Source organism: Thunnus albacares, chromosome 6 (genome assembly GCF_914725855.1).
Source record: "Thunnus albacares chromosome 6, fThuAlb1.1, whole genome shotgun sequence".
In the NCBI taxonomy this organism is placed as follows: Eukaryota; Metazoa; Chordata; class Actinopteri; order Scombriformes; family Scombridae; genus Thunnus; species Thunnus albacares.
Window position 1 is genome coordinate 2,322,799 of NC_058111.1, and position 21,302 is coordinate 2,344,100.

The 21,302-nt window shown below is 40.9% G+C and overlaps 1 protein-coding gene across 6 annotated transcripts in view; it reads left to right on the top strand.

The window, feature by feature from the left end:
• LOC122984368 (latent-transforming growth factor beta-binding protein 2) overlaps positions 1–21,302 on the top strand; it is a 101,712-nt gene that overhangs the window by 17,012 nt on the left and 63,398 nt on the right. For all 6 annotated transcript variants that reach the window (XM_044354756.1, XM_044354754.1, XM_044354757.1 and 3 more), the window contains 3 exons: positions 2,883–4,059; positions 9,412–9,677; positions 20,427–20,663. In XM_044354756.1, coding sequence (XP_044210691.1) covers positions 2,883–4,059; positions 9,412–9,677; positions 20,427–20,663 — 1,680 coding nt within the window. The remainder of the gene's footprint in view (positions 1–2,882; positions 4,060–9,411; positions 9,678–20,426; positions 20,664–21,302) is intronic.

Genomic DNA, 21,302 nt, shown 5'->3' on the forward strand with positions numbered 1-21,302 from the left:
TTGATGCAGCTACTTAATATCTTATAAATATAGGTTTTCCAGTGATTGTGAGTCCCTCAGGCTGTGACAGGCAGATATGTGTTTATCTGTTGGAGGAGCTGCTGGACCTTCAGCCTGGAGAACTGCCAGTTTCTCCTCTGGAGTTAACATGTGGAGGTTTGGTATTTTCTTGGCTATTTCCTGGTAGTGGGAGTCTCTTACTGAAGAGAACTTCTCACGGTGGAGGAGGAGGAAGGGAATCTCTGTCTCTACCTCCCCTTGTCGAGAAGTGAGCACAGACACGCTCCTCTCTGGGCGCCATGTCTGTCTGTAACTTCCTGTTTCTACTGTGGACACTGAGCCTGTCTCTCTCTCTCTATCTCTCTCTCTCTCTCTGTCTCTCAATTCAATTTAATTCAATTCAAATAAGCTTTATTGACATGACAGATCAGAAATCTACATTTCCAAAGCAGTACAGAAAATTATAAATATTGACAGATGATTAATAATTCTACAATAACATATAAATATAAACAATAATATTAAATACAATATAATAAAAGGCATTTTTACAGATGTAATCACACAGAGCTTGTTTCTCTCAGATTATGACAAGACTTAATATATTTTGCAGCTTTTACTGCACATTGACTTTTCTCCCCACACAGACAGGACAGTTTCTGAAGATCAGGGAGGTCTCTCTCTCTCTCTCTCTTTCTCTCTCTCTCTCTCTCTCTCTCTTTCTCTCTCTCTCTCTCTCTCTCTCTGTCTCTTTGTCTCTCTGTGTTTTTGTCCAAACGTTGCAAATTTGAACAAGTCGGACAAAGAAAATGCAGATCATTATTTGTTCTTCCATCAACTCTACTGAAGAGAGTAAAAAAACAGTTCCAACTTTCACAAAGTTCTCTTAACTGAAGGTTTGTTTATTGGCTCCCGGTGAGACGTGAACTGAATGTAAGTGAAATGTAATATTTAACATGTGAAAAAGATCATTACACATGTGAACTGACACATTTTTATCTGTGATGTTTAAATTGCACATGTGAACTATAGTTTCTAATGTGGAAATCACGTGTGTATCTTTAAAGATCAACTGTGATTAAAGACAACATGTTTGTTTTTTTTAGGTTTTCACATGAATTGCAAACCTCAACATGTGAAATATTTACTGAAATATTTCACATGTGATGTTGTGGTTTCACATCTGAACTAAAATTTCATGTGTATTTTTAAAAAACACGTGATTAAGACATGTTTTCAACTTTTCACATAATACAAACCTTAAAAAAAAATTACACATTTACTGTAATGTTCTTGTTTCACATGTGAATCTTTGCTTCACATTTAGAAATGACGTGTATCTTAAAAATTCCACAATTTTACACGTAAACTGAAACATTTCACATTTGACGTTTTCATTTCACATGTAATGTAAAACTACGTGATTTCAGTTTTACATTAACACAAACCTTAACATGTGAAAAAGATCATTACACATGTAAGCGGAATCATTTTCATGTGAAAGATTCTAATTTTACGTGAATGTAAACCGTCATGTGGAAAAACAAGTTTTCATATGTGAAGTGAAACATTTAACCTGTCACTTTAATTTCTCATGTGATTAGATGTGTTTCACATTCACTTGAATGTGAAAGTGTGTTTGACTGGTGCTGTATATTATATTTTATATCAATCCTGCTAAGTTTGATCTGAACATCATCACTTAAGAACATAATATGAAAACACAGACGCCTTGAAAATATCACAACCAGTAAACAGGGTAACACATCAGGTTACAGGTCGTTCACAGTCCAGGTTTGTAAGACATTTGAGTACATTAATCTCATTTACATAAATACATATTAGTGTAGAAATAACTAGACAAAACAAACAAAAAAACCAAAAACAATATACTGCATTAACCTTATTAAAATAAAACTTGTCTTCCTATGAACATTTGTACAAACAATGTCACACACACACTCATAAATCCATGGAAATCCTCTCCTTATATCACAGTAGTAGTCCATTGGAGATTAAATAAAGTCAGGTCTGTCTATTTGATCCATTTTAACCACATTCCCCTAAATGTTTCCATTTGCATTTTTATAGAAAATGTTATTCTTTCCATTATGTAAATTTCATAAATAATTTTTAACCAATCCTCTAGTGATGGAGCATCTGGTTGCAACCACTTCCTAGTCGAGGCTTTTTTCCCTCCAATAAGTAATATTCTCATTAGGTATTTATCTGCCTTTGTCTGGATATTCTGTATGACAGTACCCATATACATTGACAGTACCCGTATACATTGACAGTACCCGTATAGATTGACAGTACCCGTATACATTGTCAGAGCATCAAATGGAAAAAAATTATTTGAAATACTGTTTCCATGCATTTATGAATTTCCCGCCAGTGGGATGTGATTTTTGGGCAGTTCCAAAATAAGTGATAATGGTTGCCTACATTTGCTCCACAAAGCCTCCAGCAGTTCATTCCATCACCTTGATATCTCTTCTGGTTGGGAGTGATGAAAAATCTCATGACATTTTTCCACCCAAATTTCCTCCAACAGTGCAAATATGTAGTTCTCCATTGTGATTTGCATATATTTCCTCACTCATCCTCAGATATTACCATTCCTCCCTCTCTTTCCCATTTATTTTTAACATGTTGAGCCTTTAAAGACTCCCGGAGACTTTTGTACAATCCGGATATTATTTTATATCCACCCCCTAATTTGTAAATTAACATAAAGGTATTCAGTTTACCTTCATCTGCTTTTACATCTGTTTTCATATTTACTGTGAATTATATTATAATTTTTAAAAATGATCTTTACACTTTCATGAATGCATTAGTTACATATCTGAATGATTTCCTCTCCTCTCCTCCTGCAGCCAGATGTCTTCCTCCTTGCCGTAACAGAGCGTTGTGCTGGCAGCCCAACCAATGTCGTTGTCGAAGTGGTTTCCATGGTTCCCGCTGTGAGTTTTCCACGCTGACCTCCATCCTTCCTACCAGCGTCCCACACAGATCTTCTGTCCACTTCAACCTCTCCTACGCCCCTCCACAACCAACCCTCGCCCCCCTGAGAAACACCAAACCTGCCATTTTACCTCCACCTGCCCCCACCAGAGCTGCTGAAACGCCAAAGACGACCAGCAAAAGCCAGAATCCATCCTCCACTCAAGCTGAAACCACCTCTGGTGCAAAGTCAGGAGTTAAAACTGAAGTGGTTCCAGCTAGAAGTGAGGACAAAGGAGGCGTTTCCAAGAGGTTTCTACTGCAGTATGAGAACCAGGCCTCCCCAAAAAGTCCACAGACGGGACGGAGAGCAGAGAGGATGGAGGAGGTGAAGATGAAGTCCACTACTGAATCTAAACCCGGGTTGAACAACCTCCGACCCTGGACGAGAGACACTGCAGACACTGAGGAGGGAGCAGAAGGCCTTAAAGAAACCTTAAACCTAAAGTCTCCAAACCCAGAGGGCGAGAGAGAGGAAAGAGTAGCTGCAGCGTTTAATCCAGGGTCTCAGACACAGGACAGACCGACTAAAAACCCAAATGTAGAGCTTCTCTCCAGGTCTACAAGTGATGGAAAGGTATCTCTAGATTTACATGAGAGTTCAGAGACAGGAGAGAAAACCTTAAACCGACAGACTGATTCAGAGACTGAGGTGATGGAAAGATTAACAACCTCTTTAATCCCAAATCTGGAGTTTAACACAAAGTCTAAACTAGAGAAGGGACAATATTTGGAGTCTAACTCTGGGTCTAAGGTAGAGCACAGATTAAATATAAGGAGTAATTTAAGGTCTGAGTCAGAGGAAAGTGTGGGAATCTCTAAAGTCGAGTTTAACGCTGAGCCTAATGTAGAGCAGCGACGTGATCCAGAGTCTGTAGTCGGGTTTAAAGTAGAGAAAAGACTCGTGAGCTCTAAAATCCCAAAGCTAGAGTCCAATCCAGGACCGAGAGGAGGGGAGGAAGTTGCGGATGTTGCTGAGAGGAGCATAGAGGGAAGAAGAACTAAGTCAGAGGAGAAGAAGAAGAAGGAGGTGAAAAAGCAGACGCTGAGGTGAGTTAACACCTGAACCTTTTCTCTCCTCCTCTTCTTCATGTAGCCTCAGTATGCTGGGAAGCTTTAATATGAAGCAACAATAAACAGAAACTGGATTGGAGGTTTTGGTTCACAGACACTCTCTATTTTTAAAGAGACTTCAAACAGAGGGTCTGGCTTAGGGGCCCCCCCCTGACCCCTCTGGCCCCTGCCCAGTTGGCCCATTCAGTAGCTCTCATCCTTCATCTTCCTTCCTCCTCCTCCTCATCTGTTGTGTTTGTTCAAATCTAGTCAAATAAACACATTAAAACTGGTGCAGTTCTCTGTTCGGGCAGCAGGTGGAGCTCTTCACCTGTATAATACACTCTAAACACACTGGAGGCTGCAGCGGAAAGTCTGTTCTGGTCTGTAAATAGTTACACAAAAACAACAGAAGAAGACAACCAAAAAAAATGTATTTACTTCCAACCAAACAGTAGAAAATAATAATAATAATACAACACAACATGAAGATTTCCTACAGACTGAAACAGATTATTGTTCTTTACATGAGTATCAAAGATGATGGGTTTAATTTTGCTTACATGCAGGGATAGTTTGTCCAAATTAAACCAACAACTTGCTTGAGGAAGAGATATAGTTGGTCTAAACATTGCAAATAAAGTAAAGGGAGCTCAGATTCAGGGTAGTTTAATTGTTTTTTGTGTCCAGCACTGACCCCACTGAGGTTTTATGGATGCAAACATGATTACTCTGTTGTCCTCTCATGTCCGAATAAAACTGCAAGGAACATTAAAGTCAATCACGTCTTAATCACAAAAATCAATCATTTTAACTCCTTGATAAAGCAGAGTTACATATTCAGTGTCTTAAAGGGCAAAAAGTCCTGACTGAGGAGGATTCATCTGTCTCTGAGAGGACATCTGGTCCCTGTAAATACACAGAGAACTTTCAGCTCTGAGTCTCCTTTAGGCTCAACAATCAACATAACCCTGAGTCAGAGGTCAAAGGTCGTGGAGGTCAGAGGGGGTCAGAGCCAGGGTCAGTACAGACTGTGGGAAGTCTGCTGGACCGGCTTCAGACTACAAGGAGCTGATTCTGACTCGTATGTAACACAGTTAATAAGAACCACAAGTTTCAACACTTGTTAGTTTTGAGCGTGACGCTGCTTTCAGGGGTTCTCAGGTGTTCTCAGCGCCATTATAGTCCAAGTACGGGTCCCAGATTTTACAAAATAAAACAGGTTTCACATTAAGAGCATGAAGAGAAAAAGTTTGTTGACCTTTGTTGTTGAAGTTCAGACGCCAGGACGGTGAGATCGTTTCATGTGATCGCAGAATGACAAAACCCATTGTCAGTTACCATGGCAACACACAGCACACAGTGTTAAAATAACGGTGAATGTGTGTTAGATTGAGACAGAGCAGCTTCAACAAGTTCAACCTGACAAGAAACCAAATGACAAAGTTTTTTGTTTTTGTTTTGTTTGTGCTGAACACTGGTGGAGGATCAATAACCTGAGTATCAATACACAGATCCACTCAACACCCTTCATATCTCACTCTGAGAGAGAAGGACGACGCAACAGGCTGTTCAGTGTTACATGTTACATGATGTTACATCAGTGTTACAACAGTTTACAGTTTGTTTTGTATCCAAATCTGTTTTTCTTTCAGAATAACCTTCTTCAGAAGTTTTTTTTTTAATGGTGAAAAATCAGCCAAACGTACATATTTCACAGTCAGTCGCACATGAAAGGGAGACGCCCAGGTGAGAGACTAGTGTTCTCAGGGGTGAAACCAGCCCAAAACCACTTTAATATCCAGCGTCTCATGACGTAACCGTTAACAACCGTTTAGCAAAGTCACTACTTTGAGTTGAACCTGAGGGCAGAGCTGCTGTTGATGAGTTCAGTCTCATTTCTGAATTAAGCCTTATTCCCAATCTAGCATTTTCTGACATGACATGTGGGGAAATGCTGGTATTATTCTGGTTTTAGGAGCATTCTGTGCATCTCAATCAGGGGGTTTTCTCTCGCCTGTTTACCCCTGAGCAGACAAAATGACACATCGCCTACTGGAGCAGGAAGGCCGACAGACAGAGAGGAGAGGAATGAGAGTTTAGAGCTGTTCAGGGAGGGCTGGAAAAGCAGAGCGCGCCGCCTTCTCTACGACGGGGGACTTTGGGGGTTTTGATTATTATCCCGACTGACGGTTATGACTCGTGTGTGTGTGTGTGTGATGCACCAGAAACACTCAGCGGTGTAGTAAACATCATGAGACAACCCAGGTACTGGATATGTGCCTGTAACTATAAATTTATAATATCACTTATGAATATCAGGCAGCAGCTCATTCATGTTTTTCACCGAGCTGGTTTTACATCACCGCCTGCGGATATCTTGTGATTCTTATTCCCACTGGAGCAGAAACCCCGAAAACACTCTGCATGTAAACAGGAATATTCATTTTCATTAGTCATGTAAACGGCTTAGTAGGAATATTGTCATTCTGCAGTGATATAAAACAAATGTAATATTTAGGGACCGAGCCCAAAAGGCAGAGGACTATTGTAAAACAATAAGGTCCTCACCTAAGGGCGAGGACCCTATTGTTTTTTGTGTGTTTGTTTGTTTGTTTGTTTCTTTCTTTCTTTATTATTACGCCACTGAAACCCTAAATTTGACCCCCTAAACATGCTCAAAAACTCACCGAATTTGGCAGGCACATCGCGTTTAGTGAAAAATTTGATTAAAATGTAAAAATTAACCACTAAAGTGCCAAAATGTGCTCTCTAGCGCCACCTATCTAACAAAATGGCCGCCACGGTCCATAGGAATGTCGTAGAGACATCAAACCAAAACTCAATTATTCGTCTCATCAAGACCTACAAATTATACACTGACACCCCTTACTTAAATCTAACAGGAAGTCCGCAATCAGCCTTTCAAAATAAGACTTTGCCCCAATTTTGTACCCCGAACAAACACTATCTCCTCTGAGGGCGTTAATGGTATAGGCTTCAAACTTTGATACATGACTTATGACACTGTGCTGAAAAAAAGTTGTTAAAAACTTTGTAATAACTCGAACGGTTTGGATTTTATAAGCCCTGAAAGTTGCAGTACCACATCACCCTTACAATGTAAAACAATGGGGAGGCAATCTATGGGCATGAGCTTTGTGTCAAACAGAGGCTTCTGACATCTAAACTATAAGTCTGACCACTTTCAAACCTGTATCAATGGATTTGCTATGAAATTTCCTAATAAAATATGATTTTAATGTAAGACTTGGCCAAAGTCATGGGATTTACGAGGAGATTTCACAAGAAGCGTACTCTAAAATCCTCCTCTCCAACTGCTCCTGGTGATGTCACTCCCTCAGTGCTGTGAAACATTCCGCAATACACACTCATTATAAAATCACAGGAGGAGCAAGAAAAGACTTTAAAACTCACACTCTAATATCTCAAAAACAGTAAAATATAGAAAACACATGTAAATTCAAGATTTGTAGGTCAAAGTCTCGTAACTCATTTAAAGTTCAAATGAAGTTTGTATCTAAAACTATGTGGAAGCAGTAAATGTTCAAAAAGGTGTGGGTTCGCTCACACTCTCCATTCAAATCAAACTTTCACCAGGTCATGTGGGTTAAAAGTCTTTGCTTTTCTAAAAATAGACTGGACGAAAATTAGGAAAATAATTAGTTTGACACACAAACTCATCAAGAGTTTTCAATTTACTAATTGAAATTCAAGTGAATGGGCCCAAAACTTGCATGATTTTGATGACACAGGCGCGAGCAAGACAGACGTGTTTCACCCTGCAGAAAATTCTCATCCCGTCAATCAATCTTTCAAAATAAAAGCACACCACACTTGTAATAAATATCCCTCATTTTTAAAAAGCAAAATGATCTGATCCCGACAGGCTAGAGTGCGAGGTCCCGACCAACGCTGCTCGCAGCTTTAATTTGATTTGATGCTCAGAGACGTGTCTGCTGTTCCCACATCAACGCCTCATTTCACAACTCATAAATGTCTTTTTAAAGTGACTCTTAACAAACCAACAGCAGCTGTAACATTTAGAGTTTAGACACTTAACAGGAATGAAAAATAAACTTTAGTGAAGCTGCATCAGACTGCGGGGCGTCTGTGTGTGTGTGTGTATTAGTTATCAGCTCTGGACTGTTTATCTGTGCTGTTTGTTCACTGAGCTGCAGCAGGTCTGGGCTGCTTTTCATCAGACTATTTTGGGGATATTTTAAATCATTCTTTCAGGCAGAGCCGGTCTTGAGAAACACTCAAGTTCACTCTCAGAGAGGGAAAAATAACCCTCCCACATCTGAACATTCCCACCAACGACTTTCATAACAGTCCATCAGCATGTGACAAAAAGACTAATTTGTTGTGTGTGTGAACTTTAATATTTTAGCTCAGATTTCTGTCTCGTCTCACTTTGTTACTGTTAGTATTTGTCCTCATGTATACACATAAAGTCATGGATGTGATAATAGAGTTGATACAGTGCTGCTACTCAGCTTTTGCTGCCAGTTTGTCCCAGTGGCCACTAATGGTGCTGCAAAAAAAGAGACGTCTATAAAACTGTTTACAAGACACCTCCGACTGCAAACAAGGTCAATTATTACTCTAAACCATTAAGGTTTTATATTTGTAAAACCTTTCTAGAGCTTGTCCCAACATAAAGTCCAATGGCTGAGTCCATTATTTGTATATGGTACATATTTTGTATGTAAAATATTTGTATGAAACAAATATTTGTAAAAAAAAAAACATTATTTGCCAGACAGACGCAGCTCCTCATTTACATATAAGCAGATACCATTTGATTTTTTTTTAAAATGACAGAAATGTTGCTTGAAAATGTTATCACCTGTAGCTCGCTAATGAGTTGGTTAAAATTCTGTCTCTAGCCGACTTTTTAATGTTTCCAGCTGACTTGTTTTAAAAGAAGAATCTTTTTAAGCATAAACGATGTCCTGCTAAAAGACTGAAACCCAAAAGTCATAGTTCTCATCAGTAGTTTATCCGTGTAGAAGAAGAAGAAGACATGACACGACATGATAGATCCTGGACGAGCCCCCATATGTCACAGCCCGGCTCATAGGCTGCAACAAAATATGGGAAACCAGACGAGTTTTTGCAACTTAGGATAAGATAGTTGATCCGTGTAGAAGAAGAAGACACCAGATATTACACTGTACTTACTTTTCATGTATACACAGATTTCAGGTAATGTTTAGGAGCAGCTATATGAAGTATTTGTGTGTATATGATCGCTTGTAAGTTGCTTTAGATAAAAGCACCAAATGATAAAATGTAAATGATGTGTTTTTTTGTGTTTGACAGTCTGAGGGAGGCCCAGGCGGTGCTGCTGAGGAAGACTCTGTCTCGGGGAGGAAGAGGAGACAAGATGGCCGCCCTGCTGATGAAGCACATCGAGAAGGAGAGGAAAAAACTGGTGACCTCCTCTTCCTCTTCTTCGAACTCCTCCTCCTCCTCCTCCTCGTCTTCACCAGCGTCGTCATCATCCTCCTCCTCCTCTGTGAAAACCAGAGTGAAGACTTTCTACACTCAGAAGGGCCAGTACACCGTCCACGTCACTGCGCCCGCAGGTGAGCACGTCACACGCGTCGCAGATTACATCACACATTACATCACAGATTACATCACAGATTACATCACAGATTACATCACAGTTTCTCTTGTTCTTCCGTTGCTGCCGGCAAAATTTAAAACTCATCTGCTGACAGAAGCATGAAAGTGTTGTTTTGTTGATGAATTTTTGAAGAACAAACCTCTGTGACAAATAAATAACATTTCCTGTGGCTGCTTCACAATAAAAGCCCCATGTGTGGCCTGTGTAATGCTTTTAATGTGAAGCAGCAGCAGTAGGAAATGTTGGGTTAGCATTAGCAGTAGCTTAAAGAGGATCTGTTCTGCTCATTTCCAGCTCTATATTTATATTCTGGGGCTCTACTGGAATATCTTTGCATGATTTCCAGTTAAAAACTCCTTATTTATCTTCTACTTGTCCTTTATGCAGCCCCTCAGTTCAGCCTCTGTCTGAAACAGGCCGTTTTAGCTCCTGTCTCTTTAAGGCCCCGCCTCCTGATGAGCCCGCTCTGTTCTGATTGGTCAGCTTCAGGAAGCTTCCTCCGGCTCCGGAGGCCACGTAAACAAACTACAGTAGCAGGATTTCACTTCTTCTTCTCCTTCTTTACTCACAAATGTCAACTTCTCAAATCCGTCCGTACATGTCGGACAACGTGAACAACACATGGAAACACCTTAGCAACCACCTTAGCAACCACCTTAGCAACCAAGGCTAACGGAACGGACTTGCAGGCAGCATTTCTACATACACTCACCTCAAGTTTTGGAACTTTGACCATGTTTAACATCCGACAAAACATTTTAGTGTTATTTTTCAATGTGCAGGATAAACCAACAGACCTCTATAGAGCTGCCACAACGTCTGAAATAGACCAATGAAATATTTCCATATTCGGAGGTGGCAGGTTGGGTGGATGCTAGATAAATAGATGGCAAAAAGTGTTCGCCTCCAGCCTCCAACTGAGTGTATTTAACAGCAAGTTAGGAGTGTTTTTTTTTTAACCCCAACCATTTTGTACCTAAACCTAACCAGACTTTAACCACAGTGTTGTCACAACATAAAACATCATTATATTAACAGTAACAGTGACTGCCGTGATGCTGCACGTTGAAACATGACGTAAAAGGCCTACCCAGTACCCCAGAATATGTCCCCTTTAAGGTTTTCATGCATGTTTTTATTATTATCTGACTATTACGCAACGTTCCTGTGTGACCAGACCTCTCTCTGTGTGTATATTTACTGTGATTATCTGCTGGTGGGGTTAAAGATACGAGAGCAGACATTATAATCAAACTGTCTCATGTTTGGACATGTTAACACCAGCTCGCCGTGTATTTAACACACATACCGTAACACACGGCTCATTATTTTGTATAATAACCAGTGTGAAGCTGATACGGTGGCGCTGATAGACGGACTGTACACACATATATATATATATACACACACACAGGTCGTGTCTTTCAACCATACATTGTTGGAATGTGTTTTTTCATCTCTGTCCAAAAACAAGCTGACAGTGATATAATGGAGCTGGAATTCCTGGTTTTTACTGCATGTGTGTGAACTTCAGATAAGGTGAATATAGTCTCATAGTCCAGCCCTGATCACTGTGATTAGACCATTAAACACTTCCTGTTATTGTCCCGCTATGGAGAGAAACTGACTTCTTAGAGTGGTCCACTTCAGTGCGAGAGCGACGCTGATGGAACAGCGGATGAAGTTTAAGAAGGAAAGAGCGATAGATCAGTTATAAATCGTGGGTGAGGTGACGATATGGAGCGTGGAGTTGGCGTCCACCTTTTTGTATTTGTTGAGGTTACTGTTGCTCTCTGCTCTTGCACATGTGCAGTTCACAGTCATTTAGAAACAATGGATCCTTGATATCAGATAGAAGTAGATGATAACCGCGGGTTCATTTCTGTTCTGCCAACTGTTGTTTTTTGCAAACTGAATGACATCTGTCGCTGTCACAACATCAGCTCCATTCCTCGTTTTAAAACAAGAAGGCCTTAAACATGATGTCATCCTCGTTATAGTTGACTGAATGTAACAGCAGTGTAGTTTTACAGTGTAGAGCTAGTTAGTCTTTAAATGTAAGATCAGATTGGTGTTTCGCTCCAACTGACATACTTACAACCATTCAGGATGTTTTTGTTTGTATTTTGACTCTCTGTGTTTCACTTTCAGTGTTAAAAGAGAAGAAACTTTAGGATGACCGATGCCAACGTGTTTGTCGAATGTAGCAGCATCTCAGGTTTCTGATTTGATTTATTGAACAGGACAGTGTGCAGTATTAAGCATAAATGATGCACTGCGCCAGAGTTAGCTTGAAGCTAATTTGCATCCGTAGTCCCATTATAATCAAAACATACAACAGTACAACAACAAGTTCCTCTTTTTGTTACTATACTTCGACCTGCAGCTCAACAGGGAAACACTGTCCGAGGAAACACAAAGAGGGAATTTGATGTTAAAAAGACTGTAAATGTGTCAGATATCCACTGTGTGTGTGTTGGTCGTAGTAATGAACCTACAGAGACTCTGCAGCTCCTCTCACCTTTACGGAGCTTTATAGTGAGTTTCAGGTCATTGTTTAGCTGTCCGGCTGCAACTTTACCGTTTTGGTTTACTCTCAGTGCTCAGCACCAAACAGCAAACAGACACAGTGAGCTGTAGACTAGCTGGTGAACATAGTGGAGCATTTAGCAGCTTGATTTCTTGATTTGATGTATTGAACAGGACAGTGTGCAGTATTAAGCATAAATGATGCACTGCACCGGAGTTAGCTTGAAGCTAATTTGCATCCGTAGTCCATTATAATCAAAACATACAACAGCACAACAACAAACAGTACAAAGCAAAAAACAAACAAACAAACACAAAAAAACACAAAATACAAAGCTACACACAACAGCACATCACATACACCCACAATGTCAATTAAAAATTAATAATGTGAACGAGGCTCAGTGGTCACACAGCTGATTCGTCTTTAGTTGATTTTTTTAATTTGGTCTTGAAGGTACGAGTTTGACTTTGAGTTGTTGGAATATAAAACACGTTGATCTGAACTCTGATAGTGTGAGTATCATCCAGGACCGACACGCACACAGCGGGAAGATGCTACACAGCTGTTGTGAACTATCAGGGTTCACAAAGTTACTTAATAATTCATCTTTTCATGTTGTGTCCATATTGGAACTTTTTCTTTTTTTATCAACCTGTCGTCATACATTTTCCAAAATATCTTTTAGGGATATCCTGATCAATCTTGACCTGATCTGATACTTATATTAATGTCTAAATGACACAACTCAAGAGATGTTTGTGCCAAAGATGCGCAGTATACATAGAAATGAAAAGAAATATCTAATAAACAGCTTATCTAATAAATATCAATAAATCGACTGATGTTTGTCACATTAAAATAACAGCTGTAGCAAAACTATTAGACTGATCAGCTTAAATGATCGATCTGATATGAATGAAAGCTTAACTGGAGAAAGTGACTCCTGAAACTGATGTGATCCTCTAGCGAGAAGACGTCTCACTCTGTTGGAGTTGTTGGAACTATCGGTTATACATTAGTGTTGCAGAGTGGAGCTTCTTCTCTCCCAAACGATCTTTGGTTCAGTACAGACACACAAACCGACAGCAGACGAGTGTAATTTTGTCATCAGGTTCATCACAGAATGAAGGTTAATTAGCGCAGCACGTTACGCTAACGCCGCGTCCACACAGTCGTGCGTCTCACACTTGATGCATTTCTATTTTTGTGACCCAAAACCTATTTTTGGGCTTCAAATCTTCCATTTTACACGTGCAGTTACCGTGATTGAGTATTAGACACTGAGCAGTTCCAAACACGGCTGACCTACGCTCAACACTGCACCTGAACGCCTCCAGTGATGCCCCCGTTGCCGCTGCTCTCGCTGTCCTCTCAGCGTAGACGTGGTGACAGCGCCGCTAAACATAAGAAGCTGCTAGCTGAAGCTTTTCCATTACAGATTTGTTAGTGAACAAATCAGTGTCATACAGGTGCACCTTTTAATTTTCACTCTGATCTGCGGTGAAACGCTGCTCTGTGGAGGTCAGCTGCAGCTGCAACACTAACAGGCTGAGGAAGACAAAACACAGGAGAGGAAAGAAAGGATCTACGTTTTATTGACTTTAATTTAGTCGACACAGATCCATTAAAATCTGCCCAGATGTAGCTGATACTGATCCTTGTGATCCATTTGGGATCCATTTGGGACATGACGTGATGATTTCCTTTTGTTGAACACTGATGCTGTAATGTTGATTCTTCGTGTTCGGGTCTCCAGAGTGGAGCATTTAGAAAAAAGAAGTGTTAGTTGCTGGTGGAGTATGTAATGGTTATGTTGTAATAATGTGCGCAGTGTTTCCATTTTGTTCCACTATTCATGTTTATAGTTTTTTATGCTTCACTGGTTCAGGCTCCACACTGGGTCATTCTGTAAGTGTGTGTGTGTGTGTGTGTGTGTGTGTTGTTGGCTGCTGTGTGTCATTGTGGCAGTGTGCACTCAGTCAGGACATGAGCTCATAGACAAACAGCAGCATGAATAACCAGCCTCTATTCTACCAAAAACTCACGTCCCCTCTGCGCTCCTGGGGCCCCCCCCTGACGAGGATCCGCAGTCCCACAGGAAAACAAGAACCAGGCTCCTCCAGATGTTGGAACCTGGCCGCAGGGATTTGCTCCCATTCAGCCATTAAGGAGGTCCAACACTGATGTCGGTGATAAGGTGTGGGTGGTGTTGGATGCGGTTGAGGTCAGGGCTCTGGGCAGGCCAGTCACGGTCTTTCAACGCCAAACTGGATGACCAATTTCTTTAAGAAAGGCTTTGTCATGTTGAAACAGGAAAGAGAAAAACACAAACTTGTTGATACAAGAACTGAAATGTCATTGTAGGCTGCAGCTTTAGGATTTACCTGGAACAAAAAGAGAGAGAGAGACACGCAGTCCACAAACTTTTGGCCACAAAGTGAACATGCAGGAGAAACTGAAAAAGAGAGCAAGGATTTAGGGAAGATTTGTCGACATTCCTCAACAGCTGCAGTGTGTGTGTGTGTGTGTGTCAGTGGGAAATTCCTCTGCTGATTTAATGTCTGGACAGTTATGTATGAAGAGACTTAAGATTTGGTGTCCGGTGTTTTAAAAAGACACTACTTGACACCGGTAAAAGTAGTTTTTGCTCGCAGTGGGACGTCAGGATGCTGATGTTGGTCTGTGGACAGTTGAGAGAGGCGACTTACTGACGTGGTTACAGATGAGATGAGTAAAGAGCCAAGTATATTTGAAAAGAACACTTGACTACATTAACAAAAGTTCTAATAGCTGCTCTGAACGGCCACACAGGAATGAGGGCTGAAAAATCTGGCAGTCATAAAGAGGGGGGGGGGGGGGGTTTAAATATGGAGATAACTGAGCACATTTTCAGGCAGTCTCTCCTGGAAGGCATTCATAGGATTGCACTCGGTAATTCACATTAAAGGTGACAGAAATAATTCTTTAAAGAATGAAAATAGAGAGCTAAAGAGAAGGGAGAAGTTCAAACCCTTGGCTCCTTGCTCGGCTCTACACAGCGGACCGGACTCTAAGACTCTGTTTGGCCAGCTGACAAACACTTCTGATGGAGTACACCTGTAAAGATTACCCATACGTCATGGAGAGATGGATGTGTTGCACCTTTTTCAACATCTGGCTAAAATGTGTCTCAAACCTCCTTCCAGCAGTTGGATTAAATCTCAAATGCTTCTTGGATGCATTTACATTTAGCTTTTTAGCCACGCTAGCTGCATGACTCATTGGATGGCAGCGTCGGCCTGTTGTAGAGGACCATGTGGGTTCGGGATCCTGCGGGTCCCGTGGGACCCAACGCAAATCTTGTGGGAGCAACTCACTCATGAGTGCACCACCACCTACTGCTGCTGCAACCTGCTGACTTCACCTGAACGAGCAAGGAACAGAAACACCAAACAATGCATGCATATTGCATTATGGGATACCGCAGGTTATTACTACTTTTGCGCTCTTTTGCATGACATCATCATTAGGAGCGCTACTCCCATGGATGTATTGTAAGAGCTGGATACCGGACTAAAAATGGCGCCCATTCAGTCCTATAGGAACTGCTCGCCTGGCGCATACGCCAAAAAAAGTTTCTGTGCGGCCCACTGAATATGGGCAGTAGTGTTTCCCCCGCTGGCCCCGCCCACGAGTTCCCGCTCGGCCCATAGACTTTACATTGTGATGACGTCACAGATTTTTAAATTGCTTTTCTCGTTTTACAAACATAAAACCTCCATGGATCAAAAGTTCAATATAGAAAGAGTCATAATTGACGTTGTTTGCAGTATAGAGAGATTACTTCCCTGTTAATGATCTTTTCATTTGACCATCAATTGCGAAGCCTCAATTGTAAAGCCTGTTTCAATATGAGCTCTATAGATTAATCATTGATCATCCTTCTAACATTTAATAATATGATTGATAGTGTTTCCCCAAGAATTTTTTCAGTGGTGGTGGTAGACCCCCTGAAATTACTAGTTTTGACCAAGTGCCAACCTCCGGGGCTGAAAAGTGAAGCCAATGCAGAAGTGCCAAAAATCTGCATTCTCTCTATTGGCCAGCAGGGGGCGACTCCACCGGCTGCAAAAAGAAGTCTGATTGTATGGAAGTCTATGAGGAAATGACCCTACTTCTCTCTTGATTTATTACCTCAATAAACTGTTTCCTAATGAGTTTTATGATCTCAATCACTGGTTTCAAGTCTTCTTCAATACAACTTTATGTTCATTTAGTAAATTATGGCCCCATTTAGAGTAAAATAGACGATAAAGCAGCTTTAAGGCGTGGCTGCGTTGTGATTGACAAGTCGCTACCATGGCGACAGCATTGCTTACGTAACATAACCATGGCGTATAGGCGTAGCTGCTGCTATTTCAGTGTGTTTTCAGTTCACTAAAGTTTATTGTAACATTTTGGTCGCCCAAAAAAACTCTTGTTCAGCGTTTAGTTGTAATAAAAGACCCATCAATGAGTCAGATGATCAATTTTTCTGGTGTGTACATTTTGTTTTAACTGTTTTAGGCCTGTTTTTCGCTAGTGAAAATTAGCATTAGCATTATCACTGTTAACCACAGATTGTAAATGCACCGTGCTAACAGAGCTAGCAGCTAGCGCTATGGTCAGCTCAACCCTCTCGTCCAAATATGTTCACTTCTGGCTCCAAAAATCAAACATGGCGACGGCCAAATCCAAGATGGTGACGGTCAAATCGCTACACTCGAAGCTTCAAAACGGCAGTTCGCAAACCAACAGGTGACGTCACGGTGACTACGTCCGTATTTTACACTCTATGGTTTTGACGCACATAGTAAGGCAGTTGTCTGTATGAGTGTGTTGCTCTACACTGAGCTGAAATGAAACAAGTGCACAAAAATTAGGTTAATAAATATTAAATAAATATTAACAATATTTACTTATCTTATTTTTAAATATTTACAATATTTATTTATACCATATAAATAACCTTAGGCCTTGATAGATGACAGATGGACCAATCAGTCTCTATGATAAAAACAAATCTCGACTCTCACACCGTCTGTATGGGCCTGAATATAGATCAGTGTTTGTAATATAACAAAATAACTAAACTGACTTATGGGGAATTAATTTGCTCAAACTTAAAGCCAAATCAAGACAGTTTGACTTAGAGATGGATCAGTCAGATGAACAATGAATCAGCGTTTTGTGTTTCTTAGTAACTGAAACTATCCGTCAGTTTTAGTGCTTTAGTGTGTACATCAGTTACTGAGGTCAACAACCTTCTAACAGCTTAATTAAATAGATTAATAGAGTTGTTGTGTAGTGTTAGTGCCTGTATTATAAGACCTGTGAGTCATTTGATAGCAGGTTTTAATCTTGTGCTTTGTTTTGTTCGTTAGGATGTCCTTTAGTTTACATTTGGATAACAGATTGTGCCTTTAAAAATATTTTCAGTCCAGTAATTCATCTACATGCAGCTGTAAGACAGACAGACAGACCTTAACAGTGTGTTCTGCTTCCTGCTTTGAATGTGTTCATGTCTTTCCATCATCTGATGTCTGGGCTGCTTCTATGTGTTTCTATTTCCTACTTTTTCTTTAAATGTTGAACCAGTTTTTTTACTTTCTCACTGTTTTTCTTTCAACACCATGAACGTTACATCCTGTGATTCTTCCTCACGTCTGTCTCCTCTCTCTCCTGATTCCTTCACTCAGTCTGGAAATGTAAAAACCTTCCTTTTTTAAAAGTCTGACAGAGCTTGAAGCACAACTTTAACTTGTACAGTGTTGCAGTGTGACATTGCTATTTGATGCCGCACATGTTAATGTCATATATGATCCTCTGAGCTCTGATTCATTCGTCTCATGTCTCATGAAAGCGGCTCCGGCCTGCCCGCTAGCTTCAGCACCGAGGGTTCTGTGTGTTTTAAACATCGGTGTAGCGGGAACTGATGGTGGTTTGTTGGTCCATGTTAACAGTAACGGAAAAACAAAACAAGCGCTCCTAGAAGCTACAACACACTGCAGTAGGACAGCAACACTATTTCTGAATTTGAGAAGTGGCTGAACAGCGTTTATGTGTGTTTAGCGCTCCCGCTATCATGCTAGTTTACGTTACATTTGTTTTTGTTCGTTTCTTTCGAGAGGGGCGGGGAGTAGGGGTGTGCTCAAATATAAATAGGTTATTTGGCAAAGCACAAACAGTGGGGTCAAATAACAGCTTGCGTGTCGGTTACATCACTATCTCAGCGTCTCTCCTCTGCTCCGCTGTTACGTCTATCAGCAGGTCTCAACGAGGGGAGTCACATCCACCTGCTACATGACGCACATTTCCTAATTTGGACATCACTCCTGGAGTTGGGGGTGTTCCCCAGAGATAAAACTGAACTACTGACACACGCAAAGTGCTCCCAAGAGACTCTCCATAACCTGTTGTTCCCCTTCTCCTTTCCACAAAGTTAGGTTGTAAAAAATAGGCAACAAATGAAAAATGCAAAGCAAGAATCGCCTTTGAAGTTCCTCCCTACACGTCTCTGTGTTATGGGTGTATAAATAGGTAGAGGTCTGTCTGCAGGGAGGTGATGAGTAAAGTTTTAACTCAGTAGTCAGCGCAGTCGTCTATGATCTGGACCTCCTTCATAAGGTAGTTTATTCATGAACACTTCTTGTAACTCTTTAATTTTCTAAAATTAAAGAGTTACAAGAAGTGTTCATGAATAAAAAGAGTAATAAAAACAAAAACAGGATTTTTAAGCCTCTTTCCACTTTTATTCGATTACAAATACAAATAATTTTGCTGCATTAACAAATACAGGTACAAATACAAATACTGGTCTCTCTGCACATCCCTAGCGGGGGGTCGGGCAATGATAGAGGAAACACTTCACATAATGCAAAGACATGGTTTCTTTATGACCTTTAACTTGTCCAGTGAGGCAAGTAAATTTATCTCCCACTTGCCCCATTTAAAAAAGTCTTAATGTCATGACCTGGATCAAGATTCTTAAATGTGAAGATTTGTGTTTTTTATTTTATACATGTTTAATATTTTATACATTTTAGTTACTCAGACAAAACAAGAAAACTGAAGGAATCACGTCATCGATCAAACGATTAATCAACTTGAGAAAATAATCGTCATATTAATTGATAATAAAATAATTAGTTGCAACCCTACATGTTAGCATGCTGATGTTAGCATCTAGCTCAGGCAGCGCTGTGCCAAAGTACAGCCTCACAGAGCTGCTAGCGTGGCTGCAGACTCTTACTCTTGTTTCGAGGTCTGATAGCTATCTGATCCACTCAGGACGTATGCAGGGACTCGGTGTAAAATGAGTCACACAGTGTGTTTCCCAAAATGTTGGAAGTATTGCTTTAAAGTGAGGAATGACTCGCACATTAGTTCAGTAGTTTCTTCTAACTCTGCAGCGAAGGAGCTACTTTTAGCTTTAGGATGTTTTTTGTGAATGCAGCCCCTGAAACTCAAACCAGGGTTGCATCATCACTCTGACATCCTCTAATGTCCTGCAGAGAGATAGTTCTGTTATTTATCGCTCTGTTCATACCAAGAAGGGGACAGAAACACCAATAAAACAAGAAAAGAAGAAAGTAAGAACGGAGTGAAGCAGAGAGAGAGAGAGAGAGAGAGAGAGCGAGAGAGAGAGAGAGAGAGAGAGAGAGAGAGAGAGATATTCTCTCAGTGTGGACTGATGGAGCAGATCCCTGCTAAACATTTTGTTTGGAGCTGAGCCCAGTCCAGCACACTGCTTTCAATTATCTCTCTACCTCTCTCTCTCTCTCTCTCTCTCTCTGTTTTATACCACGACAGCACTCTCTCTCTCTCACTTTCTGCTCTCAAAACGCCGTAGCTCGCTCGCTCGCTCGCTCACTCACACACAGGAGTGTTTAGAGAAAAACAGAGAGCAGAGGGGGGGAAGCGTCTGGTCGTTTTCTTCTTCCTTCCTTCCCTCCTTTTTTCCTGCGACGCTCGTTTTCACTCCGCCACAGAGCAAGAAAGAGAGAGGTAGAGTCAGAGGGGAGAGGTTCGGGGAGTTTTGACGATGCAACGCACTCAGAAACACTGACTGACTGCCTGAAACGCTCGACATGCTGCAGCCAAGACTCTTGTGTTTTCTGTCGTCTGTCATCTTCTTCATCTCTCGCCTGCCAGCTGATGGACAGACAGTCACAGGAGGAGGAGGAGGAGGAGGAGGAGGAGGAGGTGTGGACAGGTTTAAGGTGATGTTTACGCCGACCATATGCAAGGTGCGCTGCAGCCTGGACCGATGCGTCAACTACTGCGAGAGAGGCAATGTGACCACGCTGTACAGCAGCAGCAGTGAGGCGGCAGCGGCGGCAGCGGCGGGAGGAAGGAGAGACGTCTCTCACGGACCGGGCTTCAGAGTCTGTAAGTTCAACTTTTAACCCTCAACCACAGGTGGAAAGAAAGTGTAAAGTACTTGAGTATTTCCATTTTATGTAATTTAATGCTTCTACTCCACTACATTTATCTGACAGCTGTAGTTACTACATTCAAAAAATGTGATCAGTTAATAAAATATGATTAATTTTTATAGATTAAACTGCCCAACAGTATATAAAGTAGTTAAAAGTAGCTTCAACTTAACACACAATTAAACTGCTAGAGGATAAAATCTTTCATCATTCTGATGTATGTATATCTCTAGAGATGCACCGATCAATCAGCCGGTTTCCACCTGATCAGTCTCATGTGTCTGTGATTTTTTGCCGGTCAGATTTTCCGCACATAGTCGCACTATCGTTCATGTCGCGCACAACATGTCGGTGTGGAAGTTCATCAGTGTGAGTGAAGAAGACACAAAGTTTGCAATTTGTAACACCTGTAAGTCCAAAATAAGCCGTTGAGGAACAATCTTGAAAACATTTGGAACAACGAGCTTAATCAGCCACTTAAAAAACCATCACTGTGGTGAACGTGACCCAGTTTCAAGAAGAAAAATGCAAGTTATTCAAATAGTTAGGGTTAACCCTAACCCTAACGCCCTGATACCCTAACCCTAACATA